The sequence below is a fragment of the Anomalospiza imberbis genome, chromosome 17 (assembly GCF_031753505.1).
Source record: "Anomalospiza imberbis isolate Cuckoo-Finch-1a 21T00152 chromosome 17, ASM3175350v1, whole genome shotgun sequence".
NCBI lineage: Eukaryota > Metazoa > Chordata > Aves > Passeriformes > Viduidae > Anomalospiza > Anomalospiza imberbis.
Window position 1 is genome coordinate 11,076,153 of NC_089697.1, and position 18,476 is coordinate 11,094,628.

At 41.4% G+C, this 18,476-nt stretch overlaps 1 protein-coding gene and 1 long non-coding RNA gene across 2 annotated transcripts; one reads left to right on the forward strand and one right to left on the reverse strand.

Annotated features, from left to right (window-relative positions):
- Nucleotides 1-737: 737 nt before the first annotated feature.
- Nucleotides 738-14,490, reverse strand: EDN3 (endothelin 3). Its single transcript, XM_068207978.1, has 5 exons — nt 14,112-14,490; nt 13,500-13,716; nt 2,237-2,401; nt 1,651-1,755; nt 738-906 (listed from the first exon to the last, which is right to left on the reverse strand). The coding sequence occupies exons 1-4, from the start codon at nt 14,161-14,163 to the stop codon at nt 1,683-1,685; spliced, it is 507 nt and encodes a 168-aa protein (XP_068064079.1). The 5' UTR covers nt 14,164-14,490; the 3' UTR covers nt 738-906; nt 1,651-1,682.
- A 1,468-nt stretch (nt 14,491-15,958) lies between these two features.
- LOC137484454 (uncharacterized) lies at nt 15,959-17,854 on the forward strand. Its single transcript, XR_011004872.1, has 2 exons — nt 15,959-16,633; nt 17,064-17,854. It is a non-coding gene; the product is annotated as an uncharacterized lncRNA (long non-coding RNA).
- The last annotated feature ends 622 nt before the right edge of the window (nt 17,855-18,476 follow it).

Sequence of the window (18,476 nt, forward strand, 5' to 3'; positions counted from 1 at the left end):
TTTCGATGGAGAGATAAAGGTGGGATTTGTAGCCCTGCAAAGCCCAGGGGCTGTGCTGTGGGTGTGACCTGTAGGGGCCTGGGACAGCAAATGGCCAGCACAGAAATTACCCTGATGGCATCAAGTTCCACAGTCCTACCCTTGCATCTGTAGGAAAATTCTTTGGGATGAATCACTGAAGTTCTGCTCACCAGCTACAGTGCATCCCCAAATAATCACTGTAAGTGTGTTTGAATGGAACTTCCAAGTGCAGGAATAACTTGTGCCTAAATTAGGTAATCTATTGAATACTCGATGTATGCTCTTAACTTGCTATAGTTTATAATAATATTTATATTAGCCATTCATATTTATTCTGCATAGATACTGTCATTTAAACATCTGCCACGAAGTTACAATATGATGATTCAGGCTTGCATACATTAACAAGAGAAATACTTTGTATCTGTTTATTCTTAATGAGAACTGATGTAGAGGCAATCTCCCTCTAACTCTCCACATTCTCCACCTGCAGCTGCCTGCACAGAGCTGTGGATGGATTCTTCAGACACAGAGCAAAGCAGTGAGTGGAACAGTTTCTATTGTACTTGTTTAAATCACAGAGAAAAACATTTCCTGAAGCTCTGCATTGCTGAAGTTTGGGTCTGCCTTTGAAGTTTTCCTCAATAGTGATATATTCCCTGCCAGGTTACATGATAAAGATTATCCTTTTCTGAGGCTCTCTTGAGGGAAGAAAAGCTTCTTCATACAGGTTCCTGTGCCCTCAGAGTGGCACTGCTGAAATGGAAGTGTTGCCTGCTGCTGAATTCTCCACTGGCATCACACTGAAGCATCAAGTTTGTCCATCTCAAGGGAGAGTTGTTGTTTAAGTTCTTGTTTCTGAGCTCCAGCAAATAAATGTTAAAGCTTTAAAGAAAACACACCAACAAAGAAATACAGCCAAACTGTTGAATATTCAGCACTAAGTCTCTGTTACCTGAGATAATTGTGGTTGCCCTCCTTGGTTATGTGTACAGAGCGAGCTATATACAGTTCTCTGATTAGCTCTGCTCAAATAATCACAGCAATAAATTCAGCTTGGGGAGTTGTAATCCAAGTGCTTCCCTTCATCGCAAAAAATGTGGGGTATTGGTGTGACTTTTTTAGAAGTGGCAGTATTTGAAACTGGCTACTGGGTCACAGAAACCTCCTTAAACCTGACATCAAAAGCAGATTTACTTTTCCCCCCAGATACTTCTTCCACAAAGTTTTTCCTGTTTGTTTACCTTAACACTTCAACTTTTACTGGAGCACTGCACTGGGATGTGTAGCTTAATTTGCTGCAGTGCTAAATGAGGAAAAACATGATAGACAGGAACAGCCCTTGTCCTAAAAAAAGGCCAAAATATGTATTGGCTTATAGCCAAATAATCCAACTTTTGAAAGAGTTATCTCAGCAGAGGAAACATTGTAGCAGTTGTGTATAGCAAAGTTTATTTTAAAAATTAAATTAGAAAATACAAAAAACCCAAATAACTCATGGGCCAAATTGTGTCCTTAATTTAGGAAGGAGTGATAATATTCAGTTGAAAGAATTAAGGGTTCTGCAAGTACAAAGAACATTGATGGAAACCACATAGTTCTTTTTAACATTAAACATCTGCAACATACCTGATTGTTCAGAATCCTCCATACTCTCTGTGCTACTGAACAAAATTGTGCTCCTCTTCCCTGCATTGGTCTTTCTCCTCTGTCTTTTTCATTGATCCATGATTTCTGTAGAATAGAGATTGCCTAAACTTGTCACTGTGTTCTCATCAATGTCCCCATAGATTAAATGACAATTTCATGCTCTTTGTTAGACTGCATAAAACATTCTAGAACAGTGCAGTGTTCAGCATGCCCCTAACTGGACAGATCTGCTGTTTCAAAATGAGCACATCATAAAAAGAAACAGAAAAAAGAAAATTCCAAGCAGTACTGGCTGGCTCTGGCCTCTTTCCTTCACTTATTAAACTCTGATGTGACACAGGAGTTTTCTTGCTTTTTTCTTCCTGTTCACTCCCCCATTCCACTGAAGGGGAAGTGAACAAGCATCAGTGCTTGGCTGCTGGCCAGGGTTAACCCACCACAACTGCAGAGGGGAGTTTCATTTAAAATCAATCAGTTCCTCTTGATAAATGCATCTTGATTAATTTATCTCCATGAAATGGCCTCATCATGTGGCCAGGTTGCAGTGACAGGGAAAGACACTCACCTCCTTCTGTCCTGCATTCTTCTGCAAAACTGCAAGCACTGCTTGTCGTGAGCGTCCGAACAGGAACATCGGCGCGAGGGCTGGGGAGCGCTCTGAGTCTGCCCTGTGGACCTTTTGCCTCTGAAGCTGCCTCTGTAGTTAGACAGTCCATATGGCACAGTCCTCCTGTTGTGAGAATCACACAGGAACCAATTAAAATGACATTCCCCCTCTTTTCTATTTTAGCGAAGAGATCTGTTGAAGAGATCTGTGTTGAAAGCAATAAATAGTGGCAGAAAAATCAAAACCTATGTTCCTGTAAATTCTCCCTGTACCACATCATAACTTCTGCTCCATCAACTCAGACTTTCACCAAGTTATAAATTAGCAGATAGTCAGCTCTACTAGAAGGATTAATTGGCAGCTACACTATTAAAAAAAATTGGAATACCTAAAAGATGATGCAAATACATGCCCAGGTTATTGTTTATTTTACTCCTCATTCCTGTGTTGTGTTGGTTTCCCCAGCTAATGCACAAAATCTGTTACATTCAGTGCCTTGGCTGGTCTGAAGTGACAGAAGAGCTGTGCTGATTTCACCAGATCACTAACACTGTGTAGCTGCCATGTAGTTCATGGTTCTGAGCCTGGTTTTCCATTAATTTTATCATTGAGAAATTGAGAAAACTGTCGGCATAATTCATTTACTGCATCATGTTTGGAACATGACCCCTGGAGTTACAAATGCAAGAAACTCCCAGAAAATCCTCCTTGCATGGTTCTACCTTTCTGTGAGAGATCCTATTCTGTGCTGCAGCACACCAAGGAATAGTAGGAGATGCCTCTCTATTTCTCTGCATTATTTTCTCTTTAATGGGTTATAGTCAATATTCCTATCAGAAAATGACATGGTTCATCACTGCCTGCTAAAATCCCCAAAAAGTCTTGGATAGTTTGGATTGATGTCATAAATTGCTCTCCTCCAAGCTGTTAAAAAATCTCAATCAATAGCAGCTGTACTCCCCATGAAACTTCTGGAGACTCTCAAAAGTTCCTGAGGACTTGAGGGATGGGCTAAGCAAGCCACAAATCCACAAACACTAAAAATCTGAAGAGAATCTCATGTTCAAAAGCATGAAAGAGGAGGGGAGGAGTGGGAAAAAAAAAGAAAAGAAAAAGGCAGGGAAGAGGAAGTTGGAGTCAGTCTAGAAAGGTTACAGAAAGGTTACAGAGCAAAGCCTGAGGAATGAGTCTGGAACCACTACCTTCACACAGCTCTGCTTCTTTCATTTGCTTTCATAAAAACATCATTAGGCTGCTAATGGGAAAGCTGCAAATTTTCCATTTTCCCACACACATGGTGGGCCTAAAGGTTCAGAAACATTATTTTCCTAATCCCTGCAATAATTTTTGATGCAACATCAGTACAGTTGATGCAAATCATTTATTCAAGCCTCTGCACTCGTAGTACATTTGTAACAGTGCACCTTGTCTTTCACAGCCTCAACCTGTCAGAGTTAGGCTGATGATAAAATCATCCTGAGAGAGAGAGAAAATCACAAGCAATACTTCTGTGTTCAGAGCCCAGGGGATGGTTTTTCTCCAGCAGATCCTGGTCTGCCTCCATGCAGAAAATGTTCCTTATTTTCACCACTTTACTCCTATGCCAGGACACCAGGAGAGACCACGAATACCCATATTTGTCTTAAAAGACTTCAGGACTTGATTTTGGCCTCCCTTCTCAAACCATCATTTAAAAAGCTTTTTGTTGTCTTTAGGATTAGGAGCAAGTCCCATTTTATAATTTAAGAGTATTAATAATTCTATACTGACATCTGCCTTACAATAATGAATGTGAAATGGCTAATGTAGGGAACTTCTGACATAAATAATTGCTCCATTGTAGTATTTTTGACACATTCATGTTTTTTTATGAAGAACTGGTATTTAGAGGCAGGAGTGGGGGAAAGTTCCTTTATTTTTAACAGTGGCAAACCCTCTATGAAAACTGTCTGGTAAAATTCTGTTATTCAGCTTCCTGCTCCAACTGAGACTGAAATGGAAAGATGAATTTTATGTGTTTAGACAATGTGAGAGCCCTGTTTAATCACAGATGTTTTGCCAGGGCATAAAGAAGCTTCTTGCAGCTTTTGCAGATGTCATCCTACATTATGCAAGCAAGACATAAAACACTGTAATATGTTACTGTTGTTATTTAAAGTGGTTCCTTGTTCAAAAGTTCACTCTTTCAAAATATGATACTGGGCTTTTTTACTCTAAAGTTAAGTTTTATCAAATGCTGTGTGGGACTCAGACACAGTTTGCCCTGAGTCAGAGGCTCTGCCTGAATAGCCAGAGAGAAAGAAGGGCATGAGTTTTATTCTTAATTGCTGCAATTGGCAAATTAATGGACCAACCAGAATTGTAATCAACTTTCCATTTTATCTCAATCCCTCACTATGTGAACTCCAGTGATTGAGGAAGGGGCTCATTACCAATCTGCTGCCCTTCCTAAGAGATAGTAAATTACTGCAAACAGGGAGGAGTGGAGAATATAATTATAATTACAAATGATAAGAGCCATGAATCATAGCCTTAAGCAAAGGAGGAGAGTGATATTTCAGATACTTCTTCTGATCTTTCTAATTAAGTACATTATGCTTCACGGCTTAGAAAATGTATTCAAGGCTACTTCATTCTCAGTGGACCAGCAACATGTGCCAATGCAATGGCATTTTCAAGTGTTTCAAGTTTCAAAAACTTTAAACCAGAATGAAGTGAGGTTTTTGTGTAAGGTAATGTGCAGGTTTGCCAATCAGAGATAGAAATACATAATCCAAATACACCTGGTTTTGGCTTCTAATCCAAAAATTCAAACTCAAACATTTCAAAAGCAGCCCAAAGTCTTTCCAACAATAATCACAAAGAGCTTGATAAATTGTGTCTGCACAGGACACTTTGTGTCCCCTCAGTGAAGATAAGGATCAGCTGGAGTAGGGCAGAGGCAGAACTGGGGGGATCTGGAACTATAAGTTCCTTACACTGTCCTTTATGACCCAATCCCTGGACAAAGTACTGGCTAAGCCATTTACTCTGTTTTGGAAATTTGTCTGCAGCATCCCAGGTTTTTAATTAATTCATTTTTTTAAGGTTTACATTTCACAAGAAAATTTGAATTCCTGACTTTTAACTCAGTACATAGCATTTCTTCCTTTAGGAGAATAAAATTCTCCTGAAGTAAACTAATATGAGTTTGAGATACATTTACAGCTAAGATGTGCTGTGAGCCCTTTGTGCCTTTCTTCTCTATGGAGTGGAGAATAAGCAAACCTAGACATTTCTGAATCAGCCTTTTCAAGGTACTTCTTTGAACTGGCATCTGATTGGCAACATCCAAATCTGTGATTTCTGAGGAATTACACTCTTTTGAGAGGTTCATTATGATTACTCCAGCCAGCCAGTGGGTGCATAAAGGTCTGCATGCTCAGTTCTTACGCATTTTCTAACAAAGAGAAGGTATGAGGAATCGTTAAGGAAATAATTGCTTCTTCAGTATAAGCTACTTGTTCTTTACTCTGTATGCAAAAAAACCCCAACAAAACTATCACAACTCTCCAGTACTTGCAATTATTCCATGTGTTGTAATTGTGATTAGTCAGTGCAACAGATAATGAACTGAAGATAATCTCATGTATAACAGAGCAGCACAGAACTAACCAAAGCACAGTGTGTTCTTGCCAGATTGGATAACAGAGGCTGAAATAACCTAGATTATTTGTGTACTTCGTGTCCACAAAACAATCAGAAAAGCCCTCCTCCTAAGAGCCAGCTACCTCTTGGAGGAAGGTTTTGCCATTAAATTAACAGAAGTAGGCATTTGTTTGTTGAAAAAAAGAGAGGAAGTACCAAGTAATTGGTACCAAGTGATTTTTCCACTGAACAGCCATTCTGAAAAAGTGAAAATCTTCCACAGAAGAAAACTGCCTGTTGAAGGATTAATACCTTCAGGCTGAATTGGGAAGTAAGACTTGCCTGAGTCCTGTTGTCCCCCACTCACAATGAAGCTCACAATTCAGGCAGACAAATGCAATTGGTTTATTTTCATTTTATAACATGTGGCTGAGTTTCTCATGCTATGTTATAATTGATCTATGAGCTGCTATTATTTTCTACTTTCCCAGCCACTTAAACACAGTAGATACCTCCAGGGCACTGGAGAGTTTCAGCCAAAACAAAGGGATGAGGGGGTTGCAGCAATCATCTTAGATGCTGTGATTTCAGGATTCAGCAATATATTTTCGGGCACACATCCAGGCCAGCAAGGCTCCCAACAGTCTCCAGTGTTTTCGGACAATCCCAAAATGTATGGGATCCCTGTAAGGACCACTGAGAGCAAAGAACACAGAAAGGAAGCAAAATGTACCATCCTCCAAGTGAGACAAAATGTTCCCAGAGTGAAGGATGATGCTTGGGGAAATAACAGATATTTCTGTGCATATTTTAATATAAAGGCACTGCAGTAGCACTGTGTAGCTCTACAGAGTAAGAGATCATTGGCTGCTCTGGAATTTGGTTCCAGCTCTTCCTGTAACAGGTGTGGGTTTTTAGGAGCTCACAATAGAGGTACCTCCCATATTAACCCATCCTTACCATTATTTAAGGAGTAAAACATCCCCAGAGGATGCCTGATTTGTTGCTTTGGTCATTCTGTCCACATTGTCAGAAGCTGCACTTTTTCTGAGTAGCTTTTTGAAGTTAAAATTATTTTCAGATGAAACAACTTTTATGGTTTGTAGCCACACCTTTCTTTCCCACATCCTCAATCTAGTAGTGCTCAGTGTTCCTAGATACTGAACAGGCTCCTATTATCCAAAAAGATGCACCTCCACAACCTTGCTATCTTATCCTTTAATTAATACTTGCTAATTTGCGAGGATGCCAATTAGTTCTAGCTCATTAATTACAGCTAACTTAGTTAATAAGCCAAGGATCGCAGACATCTGCTTCACCACTCAGGTTCACTGACCACGTGAGTTCTTTGATTTTCCTATCCCTGGCTCTTCTTGGTACCAGGTCAGGCTCTGTGAGAATCTGGAGGCTGTTTATCGCTCTCCATCCTCCTCCTGTCGCTGTCAAAGGGATATCACAGGATTTGTTTCTCAAATACGGTCAGTACAATATCTGAGCTGTGGAGTGAAAAGCTGGGGTGTATTTATTGAGGTAAACAATATGAAGCAAGCCTGGGGGTGTCCACTAACACCCCAGATCCCCAGAGAGGCTGGGTAGAGCTCACCTGACCTAATAAACTGAGCCAGTGTGTCATAGAAAACCTCTCTCAAAACAACTCTCAGTATCTCCTTCAGTGCCTTATATCAATCCCAATCTGCTACCAGCCCTGTTACAAGATATGTGATCATTAATTTAAAGAAATTAGTAAAATTGGGAGCAGCATCTTCTGTCTGTCAGGCCCAAACTCCCACGATTCCTTTTCTCCCTCTGACTGGCAGTCAGTACTATCAGTAAGTGGCTCTTACCACTTACAGTGGCACAAAACCACTGAGCGAAAGCCCAAAAGGCAGAGCAGCTGGGAGACATGGATGAAAGGAATCAAATCAAGATTTTTTCAAACTAATTCAGAGTACTTATTGCTGCTTCAGAAGCCACCACAGCAGTGCACACAAGGAACACACACTACTGCACGTTCCTACCTCTCTCTACAGCCTGTATAGTTCAAAACCCACCGCTGGTTTAAAAACAAATAAAACAAAAACCCGGGGGATAATAAACACATGGTGTTAAAATGTAAGACTGGTGAAAGTGACTGTGGTTTGACAGCCCTCAAGAGTGTTTATTCTTAGAATTAGACCAGCAGGAGCAGCAGTGGTGAAATTTCAAAGCTCTGGCTATCAGCATGTCTCATCCCTGACCTCATCTTCTCAGGGCCAGCTCCTGCAGGGACGTGGGATTGTAACTGCACAGCCAAATCATTTCAAGTCTTCCTGAGGCTGCTGTAAAACATCAATCCTGGCAGTACTGTCAGTAAGCTCAGAGGAAACATTCTGCTTCTAGACTGAGGAGGGCATGCAAGCTGTGCACACTTCAGACAATGAGACACTGAAAGTGTGAGGTCAGTACACGTTTTAAATATGTAAGAATATCTCTTTGAATAGAGAGGCCTAAAATCAAATCAGTTTGTCCACAATAAAATATAACAATTACAGCAGGAGCCTGTTACTATGTTCAGTAAATCTATTTGAAATATTCTTCATTTCACATGAAGATTTTGCAAGACAAACAGATTCCACATGTTCCCATGGATAGTAAAGATTGCAAAATCAGGGCAAGCTTCATTCAGAAAAATAAAATCAACTCAACAAATATTCATCATTTCAGTTTTGGCACTTGGTTCTGAAGGTTAACCATGTGCACTGTTCAGCTGACAGATCAGCTTCCTTATTTGAGCTTCCTGGCTGGCAGCCACTGTTTTATCATGCCTCTGACTAGCAGGGATTTGCAATCTGATCTAGGGTTTATAACCACCTGCTTAATTGTTTTGCTGAACAAGAGATCTTTAGCTGTGTAGTTTTATTTCCAGTAATATACAGGATGTCACCTAATCTTATGTAATGAAGAATATAATTATCCAGAATTGGGAGAATGATAATAATTTAGAACATCAATGTCCATAAGGATTAAAAGCATCTTAAATTTTGTCATGTGGGCTTCTGTTCAACAAAAATTCAATCACCAAAGAGATGCAGGTAACAAAAAGATGTTATGAAGGAAAAGCTGGCGAGCAGAGTATTAAATCTTGTATTTTGGAACTTTATCCTGAGACATCATCTGAGTGTGTGTGAGTAAAACTGAGTGAAGTGATGATAGGCTACAGATTGTTTCCATTCTGAGAAGAATTTCTGATGGCAACCTAAGTCAGTAATGAGCAAAGATCATTAACTCGTATTTGTTGGAGAGCTGGGTGCAGGTGGGATCTGCTCAGGCTGTTTAGATCCTGACAAACCCATTCATCATCACTTAGAGCAATGACCACAAGTGTCTGAAAAGCCTTTCTTACCTCAAGTAGTGCTCACATGAGGTCAGGAAAACACATTTCTGTTGGGCATTATCTGGAGCTAACTTGTTGCTCAGGATTATCTGACTTGCTTGAGTCACAGAAACAAATTTCTTCATTAAGTGACAAAACTTCAGATCCTTCCAGTGTCCCCACGTGCTCCCACAGCAAGGGGATTCTCTCCCACCCAGATCCTCTCCCAGTGTACCCCACACAGCAGAGACAGACACAAGTCCCGTCCCTGTCCTTGCCCTCCCCCAGAGGAAACAGGACATGTGCTAAGTACAGAGGACCAGAGCAGCAACATGGTGTTAGATCAAAATTTGCCTTTCACTTTGTCCATCCAATTTTCCTGATTCGGAAATTCATGGAATTGGCAGACAGAACTCTTAGAACATCCTGTAACTGGTCTTTACAGTGTGGTCACAGAATTTCATTCAGTCACTCTTCTTTTGAACATAATAACAAATACCAAAATGACATGTCATTTAGGGGGAAAAAAACCACTTTTGCTTTGTTTTAGACCCTTCAAAAGAAATGTTCTTATTTTTGATGCTTAGTTTGGGTGAGGAATTCTCCTTTGGAAATGTCTGGATTATTGCCATAGATTCTCAGTACATTCTTTTATTTTAGAATTGAAGACCACTTGAGTGTCTGTGCCCTCATGACAGTAACACTTTCTTAGGAGTTGTCACCTTTTCAATCTATCACTCATCATTCTGAGCATCGATAGAGCTTCATGCAGCAACATTCATGTTATTAACTGAAAAAACTGTTATTGTTGCTGTTGGATGTACAACCTCAGTTCATATTGAAATATAGGACCCCCTCTGAAGAAATGCAGATCTAAAAGTAGTCTTGCCCATATTTTCTTCTCTTGCCTATATTTTCTTCTTTAACTTACAAAATTAAGCATCAAGCTGTGTCTGTATGATGTCAGTGGGTACTGTTTAAAAGACAATCCATTCTTTAAAAGGTGTCTGTAGCTATAGATCAAGATAAGCATAAGTAATCATTTGACAAAAAAAAAAATACATTGCAAACTAATTCCTGGCTAATCAATCTTATCAGTGAGAACAGTTTACCAGCTTTCAATTACCTTTGTTATGCAACATTTGTCTACACCACATAATTGCATTATTCCCTTCTGACTTACCTGCCTTTCTTTAGGTCATCTTCTCTTCCACTTTCCCTCTGTTCCCAGAATGAAAGATGCACTATATCAAAACAACACTGGTGCTCCTCGTGGTCTGAACTAACAGCAGTGGTTCGTAGTCAAGTATAGAGCAATATTCAAAACATGTGTGCAGAGATAATTTCTCATTTAATTGACAAGAGCTGCAGGGAGTCAGAGGCTCCACATTCTGCAATTTTGTGCTTTTCTACAACTGTCACCCTGCTGATCTAAGTGGTTTCTCAGCAGGGATAGAAATAGACCTTCTATTGTCACTCTGCCTCCAACAGCTTCAATAAAAACTTTTAACTGCTTTTCCAGAAAAGGAGGAGAGGCCATGACCAGGATTTGTTTTGAATATATTACAACAATGCTTAACAGCTCCTGTTGGGAAAAGCAGAAGAAACCAGAGGAGAAATTAAAGTTTTTCTTTAAAGTATAGAGGCAAGAGTAGCCTGAAAACAGAAAGTACTGAGGAAATTTTGTGGGGAACAAGAAGCAATAAAGTGAAATAAATAAGTCAGAGGGGAAAGAAAGAAAACAAAAAATAATAAGCAATTGTAGGGTTTGATGTAGTGGGGAAAAAAAATAAATAAGCAAGAAAAATACCAGAATCAACAGATGTCAGGAAAACTCCAATCTTTAACACCAACTTTCTGGCCTCTCACTGTGTATATGCTCCTCCAAGTTGCATTGGAGCCAAATTTTTAGTAAATATAAAAACTTTCCACAATGTGTGTACAAGAGCAACGTAAAAGCCCCTTTTACAAACAGCCAGTCTGTACACATCCCATGGTTACTTCAATTTCAGAGAAGTAGTTTAACTTACTCAGGATATTAAATTGCCCAAGCAGGCCTGGTTCCCCTCATTCACATCCCAAAGAACCTCTTGACTTCCTGAAATTTTATTCCAAATCAATCACCAGAGCAGAATTAGTGCCTGTTCATGGCACATGGAATCTTAAATCCTGCTCCTGTTGCACTGAAATTGTTCAAAATATCCAATACACTTAATTTAAAGTTTACCTCTGCCCTGGGAGCATTCCTAGGAAGAATCCTGGGAGTTTTGAAAATCACAACTGCGCTGTTTCAGCGAGAGTTTTGTACCTCTGTCACCTGTCCATGGAGCAGGACAGCAAAGCTGCCCAGTTCAGACAGAGCCAGGGAATTCAGTCCCTGCTGGACTAATTCCAGACTAATTTCAGCATCATCCACCTATTCTTTGTCAACCTCAGAGGGCTCCCAGCACCCCTATTCACCCAGTTCCAACAGTGTTGTTAGGTTCTACAAGTTCATGTCTTTGGAGCTAAAAATGTATTATTTTGTGTGAATAATTAATATTGAAGTTGAATGTATTCATTCCATGGTTTGCATAGAAACATCCCATCCCATGGCTTAAAAATTATAGAAAGAGAATTTCCTAGTCCTCACATTTAATCGTTTCAGGCTAACCTATACCCAGTGGGGGTAGACTTTACAGATCTGTGAGATTTGCTGCTATTTTATGTACAACTGACTTCAGTTAAGAAAGCAAAGATTTAGAACCCCAAGTGTTTAATATTTGGATTATTATACAGACTTCATTGCCAATTCTATTGGTATCATGAAAACATTATATGCCTTGTTTTCTAGGTTTTTGTTCTTTCTTTAGTGATACTGGCACAAAACTTTCATGTAGGAAAACTCCCCACATCACTGAATTAATGCATACTAAATAATTTTGGCAGTGGAATGAAAATTGTAAGTCCTGTAGACTTAAAATAGGATAATCCTAAAAAAAAAGAAATTAAAAAAAAAAAAAGAGGAATGTGTGTTTAAAATTAGCAGAAGTCTATTTATTCAGTGCGTAGGGGAAAAGGAATGTCATTCCCCCATTTTCACTGGCGAGGTCTGACTTAAATTTACTGAGTCATAAATATTTGGCTAAAATAACCCTAAGTAATCCTGGGGTGGATTAGTGCAGGTATGGAACTTGAAGAATTGAATGACTTGTGTGAATACATGATACTCACAGGTTGGTAGAAGTTCAAAAGACGTCATCAGACATGGCCTCTAGCCAGGACACACACATGAATTTACAAATTAAGTGCCCTAAACCCCATTTGACTTCACCTAGTTTACTGCTACTTTCTATTTTTCTACTCATTTTGTTATTTTAATCTCATTAAAAGCTTTGCAATCTATTGAAAGGCAGGTCTGAATCATTACAACTGTTCCCAGACTTTAGTCACCGGAATCATTGGTGGTATGTGTATGATGTAGACATCACAGAGTCTGAAAAACTTTAATTCTTGAAGTCATTTGTTCTCAGCCTCACCTGATCTCCTGATTATTTTTGTACTGAACTGGTCGCTGTGGTTGCTACAGGAACCTATTAGCCTGGGAGAATCTTTACAAATCTGAAGTCTGTTTTGGTTACTCAGCAAGACAGGATATGTACAGTGGTGTAGGAAAAGGAGGCCTCTAACCTTTAGGATGTAGGCAAAGTGTCACTCTTCCTGGATGCTTTCTTCCCACTATCCCTGTCAGTACAGACAGCAGAGCAGCTTTCTGCACGTGTGCTCCACCCCCACCTCCCTGTGCGGAGCTCAGAACTTCCAAACCAGGGGAAACGGCTTCAAAATCTGCTTTTATTACGAGTTAAAACAAAAGCTTGTGTTTCCGCAGAGCAGTTGTAACAGGCTTTCTTTTGTAACACCTTAAAATCTGGCATACTGAATTTTTCAAACATTATCTTAACGTCTCGGTATTTTTCCACATCAATTTGCATCAAAACTAGTACGGCTGCACGCACGCACACTACTCCCACTCTCCCAGCGGGCGAGTTGATAGAAACACACTTCCAGTGGGAAATCACGGCCTCTCCCTCCTGTCAGCCGCGCCCGGCACACCGCGGTGCCGGTCCCCGGGCCGCGCAGGTGCCGGGACGGCGGCGCTCGGGGGTCCGCGCTGGGCTCCCCCGTCCCGCCCTGACCCCGGCGGGGGCTGCCCCGCCTGCGGCTCCCCCCGCCCGCTCCCCGCCCGCCATTTCCCGCACTCACTCGGGGGTGTTGATCCAGATGATGTCGAGGTGGCAGTAGTACACGCACTCCTTGTCCTTGTAGGTGTAGCAAGTGCAGCGCCGGGCCCGGTGCCGCAGCGCTCCGCCGTCCGCCCTGGCCCTGCCGCCCGCGGCCGCCGCCGCTCCGCTCTCGTCGCGCTCGCGGTGTCCCGGGCCGGCCGCCGGCAGCGCGGAGCGGGGCCGGGGCAGCGCGGACCCTGCAACAGCCGCGCTCAGCTCCCGGCAAATCCCGGCAAATCCCGGCAGCTCCCGGCGCCCCGACCCCGCACACCCCCGCCCGCAGCCCCCTCGGGCTGGGCCCGACCCATGCCCGCTCCCTGCGGAGTCCCGGGCCGCCGGGAGCACCGTTATGTTTGTGTCCGCCCCGGGCTGCAGCGCCAGCCCGCTGGGTTTGGGATAAACCTACGTACGGCCAAGGGATGGCTTTGGAGTCCCGTTCTTTACAGCGCACCGGAGTGGGCTGCAGCTTACCGCCTTTTGGAAGGAGGGGAAAGTTAAAAAAAAAAAAAAAAAAAGCAACACAAAAAACTACCCTGCCTTTCTTTGTGTGCATGCGTGGAAGTGGGCAAAGAAAGAAAGAAATTCACGTTACCTGCAGTCGACGTAATCGTAAGTCCAAAGAGGAACAATAAACCCAGCTCCATTAAACCCAAATTGCACGCTGGTTAACTGCAGGCAAAGGTGAACTGCAGGCGCGACTGAACCGTTCCAGGAGGGATCACTTCAGGTTGGAGGCAGGGAATATCCTGGGGTGGCGGCACACGCTGCTCCGGGAGTTGGCTCCCACACGGAGGTGCGATTAGCGCTTCTCCCTCGCAGTTAATTTCCTCCAGCGCAGACTTAGTCCTGAAGGGGAGAGTGTTGTCAAAAGAAGGGAAGATCCATCGCTTGGCTTTTCCCACACACACCTCCCACCCCACCCCCAAATCTGATCAGCAACCGGAGCTGCTGTTTTCCAGCTGCAGACGCCTCCCACCCGCCGACAGCTGCCGGCCTCCCCCGGGGCGCGGGCCGGGGGCGGGCACGGCCCCGCGCCGCCCCCGCTCCCCCGGCAGGTAACAGCAGGGGTAGGGCAGCACATCCTCCCGGGAGCGCCGGGGGAGGCACAGCCCGCTGTGCTGCTCCGGCTTCGTCGCCTTTAAATTACCTGATCCGCCTGCTCCGTGTCCGATTCCAGGAGGAATCGTTTGTGTAATAAAAGCGCAGCTTTTTGAGTCAAAACTGGGCTACAGATTTGAAAGCTGTTTGGGCTTTTTCTTCTCTTTTTTCCTCCCCAAGACTCTGCCACTGATTTCTCTGGGTGAAATGCAGTCACAAATTTATTCATACTTTCTTTTCCCTACTTACCTATGAGCACCTCTTTGCAGGCAAAGCCACCTAGAGTGCAACACTTAAGACAAATTTCATATTGTGTGAAATACCTGATAGCTGGGCCTGGAAGAACACTCCATGTTGTGGCCCCATTTTCTATCATAATATCAGCTATTAAGTGATAATAGTTAAGTGTTTAAGGTAATTGGCTATATCTTTTCTTACAGTAGTATGTGTAGTATATCCTGTTATGGGAAACACATGTTATAGAGAGCACATGGAGATAGGTTGCAAACTTAATTGTGGCCATTTTAAATCAAAATGGAATGTTTCATTTAAGAATGTCTCAATACTAACAGAAAGAGCTGTAGCCAAAATTTCTTTTATGTATCGTGCCAATTTAACACGTCCACTAAAATCTGTAAGAAACTGGTTGGAGGATCAGCCAGGAGTTGTCCAAGTGAGGAACACTGTTCTCTACAACCTCACATTCTTCTCCAGCCCTGCCCCCGACTCCAGCTTCTGGTGTGGACTATCCAGTAACACATGCAAAGAAACCTCATTAAGATGTCATGTTTTGTCAGCTTGTCGAGCCTTGCCTTTTGTCAGTGCCTGAAGATTGAGAGTTTTGGAGTGGACCATACTCCCAGCTGCTCACAAAAGCACGATGGTCACCAGGCAGGACAATAGCCTCAAGCGAGCCCACAGCTCTCTGTGGAAATTTAAATTGCTTTTATTTCACACTATTTGTGCAAATGACAAGATGTTCTTGCAATTAATACAAGGGGAACCTGTACACTACTAAATCTGTAAACTACTAACCTATAAACTACTACAGAACTCCTGTAAATTACTGAATTTAACAGTATATTGAAGTTCATGCTCAAGCTGGGAAAGAAGTGCTTGCTCACCTTTAGGCATGAGGAGCTGCAGTGACCTCAATGATTGTACCCTTTGTTTTGCTGGGCTGGGGGGTCTGTGTGTGTTGAAGTCATGCTCCCCAAGCATCAGCAGAGTTACAGTTCAGCCTCACAGTTCTATGGGTGCTCTGTTTTGAAAAATATTGTGGCAAAACATCTCTGAAAAAAGGAATTGGTTTGAAGTTTTTTTTCCTTTTCTTACATATCTAGAAAAAATTAATTGCTTCAGATCAGGAAGTTCTAGATATTGTATTCTCATGCTGTTGGATGAAGGATTGATTTTGACAAATGCTTATGATTGTGTTTTAACTTATCAGGAAAAGAAAAAGAAGATTTATTGTGCAGTTACTGTTTAACAGAACACTGAGTACGTAGGAAGTAGTGGTTACATGTTGCAGGTATTATAATTAACAATTACATGAGTCTGAATTCTGATTAATGAATTTCATTTTCCTTATTGCACCCGTTATGAATTTTTATATTGATAATGCAAATTTACCATAGAAATGAGAAATATATCTCTATCATACATATAGATATGTCATAGCAAAAAATAATTGTGTTCTGTGTGAACTGATTTAACAACATTTTCCTAAAAAGTATTGTTCTGTTTTCTACATGAAATTTTGAAGGTGTCTTCTACATTGCTCTACTTTTTCTTCCGTGTGCTGTTTAATCTCTGAAGAGCCAGGGAAGACCATATCAGCACCCAGTGCTGTGCAAACAAAAAGAGTAATAAAATATATTCTTAAATCAGCTACCAGGGTTCAGAAATTAAGGGCAAGGGTTTGGCCAAAAATGACCTAATGTAAGCTTTAGAAGAAGATAAGACATAGACTCTACAGGAAGAAAGATACTCTCATCGAAGGAATTAATACTTCTGGTACTGTAGGCCTGATTCTCATTTACATTGCTTATCAAGTTGTTTGGGTCATATATTACCTAATGCCTTGAGAACTTTTTGTTTCATATATACAACACTCTCAAAACAAGAAAGCTAGTTAAGGAAATAGCAACAGATAATTTATTTTAATCCAGGGTCTGTTTTCATTTCGGATAAGAAATAAAAGATATCTGGGTACCACTGTCAGTGATATTCATATATGATGCAAAATAGCTTTATAAATCTATTTGGTGATTATGTTTTCATTTAGTAAAAAAAAAAAAAAAAAGCAAACCAAAAAAAAAAACCAAAGCAATCTCTGCTTGAAGGTATCAGGCAGAGATTGGAAGCCAACAGATCTAATTCAAGGTATTTTTCAGCTTTTCCTTTAAAATTGTTGTAACTCCATAGATTCCTTTTTCTTTTCCAGTTTCAAGATCTTTAAGGTGGATAGGTACTTTGCATAAATCTTGAGAGCAGTGGACTAAATGTGTAGAGTTAATCCTTCTCTTTATACCTTCAATCTTCCCAATTCCACCTCATCCCCTCCTGCCCTTGTGCAGCCCTGGCAGTGCTGAGCCCAGCTCTTCTCTGCACAGACAATGGGAATTCCCCAGTCCTGGGACACTTCCTCATTCTTAGGGCCACCCAGGCAGCTGAAGAAAGACAATCAGCAGATCTGCCTCATTGCTGGGTATAAATATTGTACATTTGAGAACTTCTAATTGACTGAAGGGAGAATAATCTCAGGGATGAGGTCAAGGCTGAAGGAGTCCTGGAATGTGGAGCAGCTGAAACAGATGATGTTAAGGCAAGTAAGCTCAGATTCCAGATTTTATATGTGAAAACCCCGGGCTGCCATTTCAATTAGGAACATAATCTTGGGTTTGTTTAGGACTCCTCTGCCCCTTGTATCCCTGCTTTATACATCCACTCCTGTGATTGTGGGGCAATCAGAGCCCCCAGCAGTAATTCCACAGCATATTTAACCTTCGTCATACAGGTGACTACACAAAGCACTTGTGAGTTACAAAGAAGTTCCAGATGTGTTTAAGTAAAGTTGGTTACTGAGAGAAACCACTTTAAAAGCTGAGTTCCGAGGATGTATTTACATGAGTAATAAAGCCTGTAGTTGAAAGGTGGGGTAAGGTTTCAGCAGCAGTGCAGGATTTTTTGGCACTGATGCCTGTTCTCACAGCTTCACATCAGGCCAGGAGGAAAGCCTGATCAATACAGATATGGTAGTAAACAAAGACAATCAATCTAGTGCTTTGTAAACTATTAATATTTCTTTTCCCACCCTCTTGCTCCCTTCTTAGTCACCATGTTCTTTAGTGTTATTGAAAAAAAGGCCATATTAAGCTGCAAACACTGTGTTTAGTAGCACATTCTGCACCACTCTCACAAAGCAAGCAACTTCATACTGGTAGCTGATGTTGGAAAAATGTGCTGAAATCAGTAGGTTCTCAAGAAAACCTTATCTTCCGATTATTATTTGTTACTTTTTGCTGGAGTCCTATAGGCAGAAAGCTGAAGTTAATCTTGTCTCCCCTCGTGTTTCAGACAGTCCCATTCAGAGCCCTTTGATGTCAGTGCAAAGAATCCCATTTTTAGTGGCCTTTGAACCAGATGTAGTAAAAGGGCAACTGAACATTTGTAGGGGTTGCAACTGGGTAACTTGCTTAAAGGAGGAGAGTTCAGATACTCATTTCTGTTTTCCCATTTAAAAAATTACTTTTAGTATTTATATACCGTTAACAGTAATGTAGATACTTGGTAAACAGTGAAGAGGACTAATGCCTCAGCTCTGACTGCTTCACTTTATTTAGATAAAAGCAAAGTA

What these genes read in the sequence shown, in the direction of transcription:
- EDN3 (XM_068207978.1), bottom strand. Translation starts at nt 14,163, where the DNA reads ATGGAGCTGGGTTTATTGTTCCTCTTTGGACTTACGATTACGTCGACT. An exon ending in TACGATTACGTCGACTGCAG is followed by an intron (nt 13,717 to 14,111) that starts GTAACGTGAATT and finishes CGGCTGTTGCAG; the next exon opens with GGTCCGCGCTGCCCCGGCCC. An exon ending in ATCTGGATCAACACCCCCGA is followed by an intron (nt 2,402 to 13,499) that starts GTGAGTGCGGGA and finishes TTCTCACAACAG; the next exon opens with GAGGACTGTGCCATATGGAC.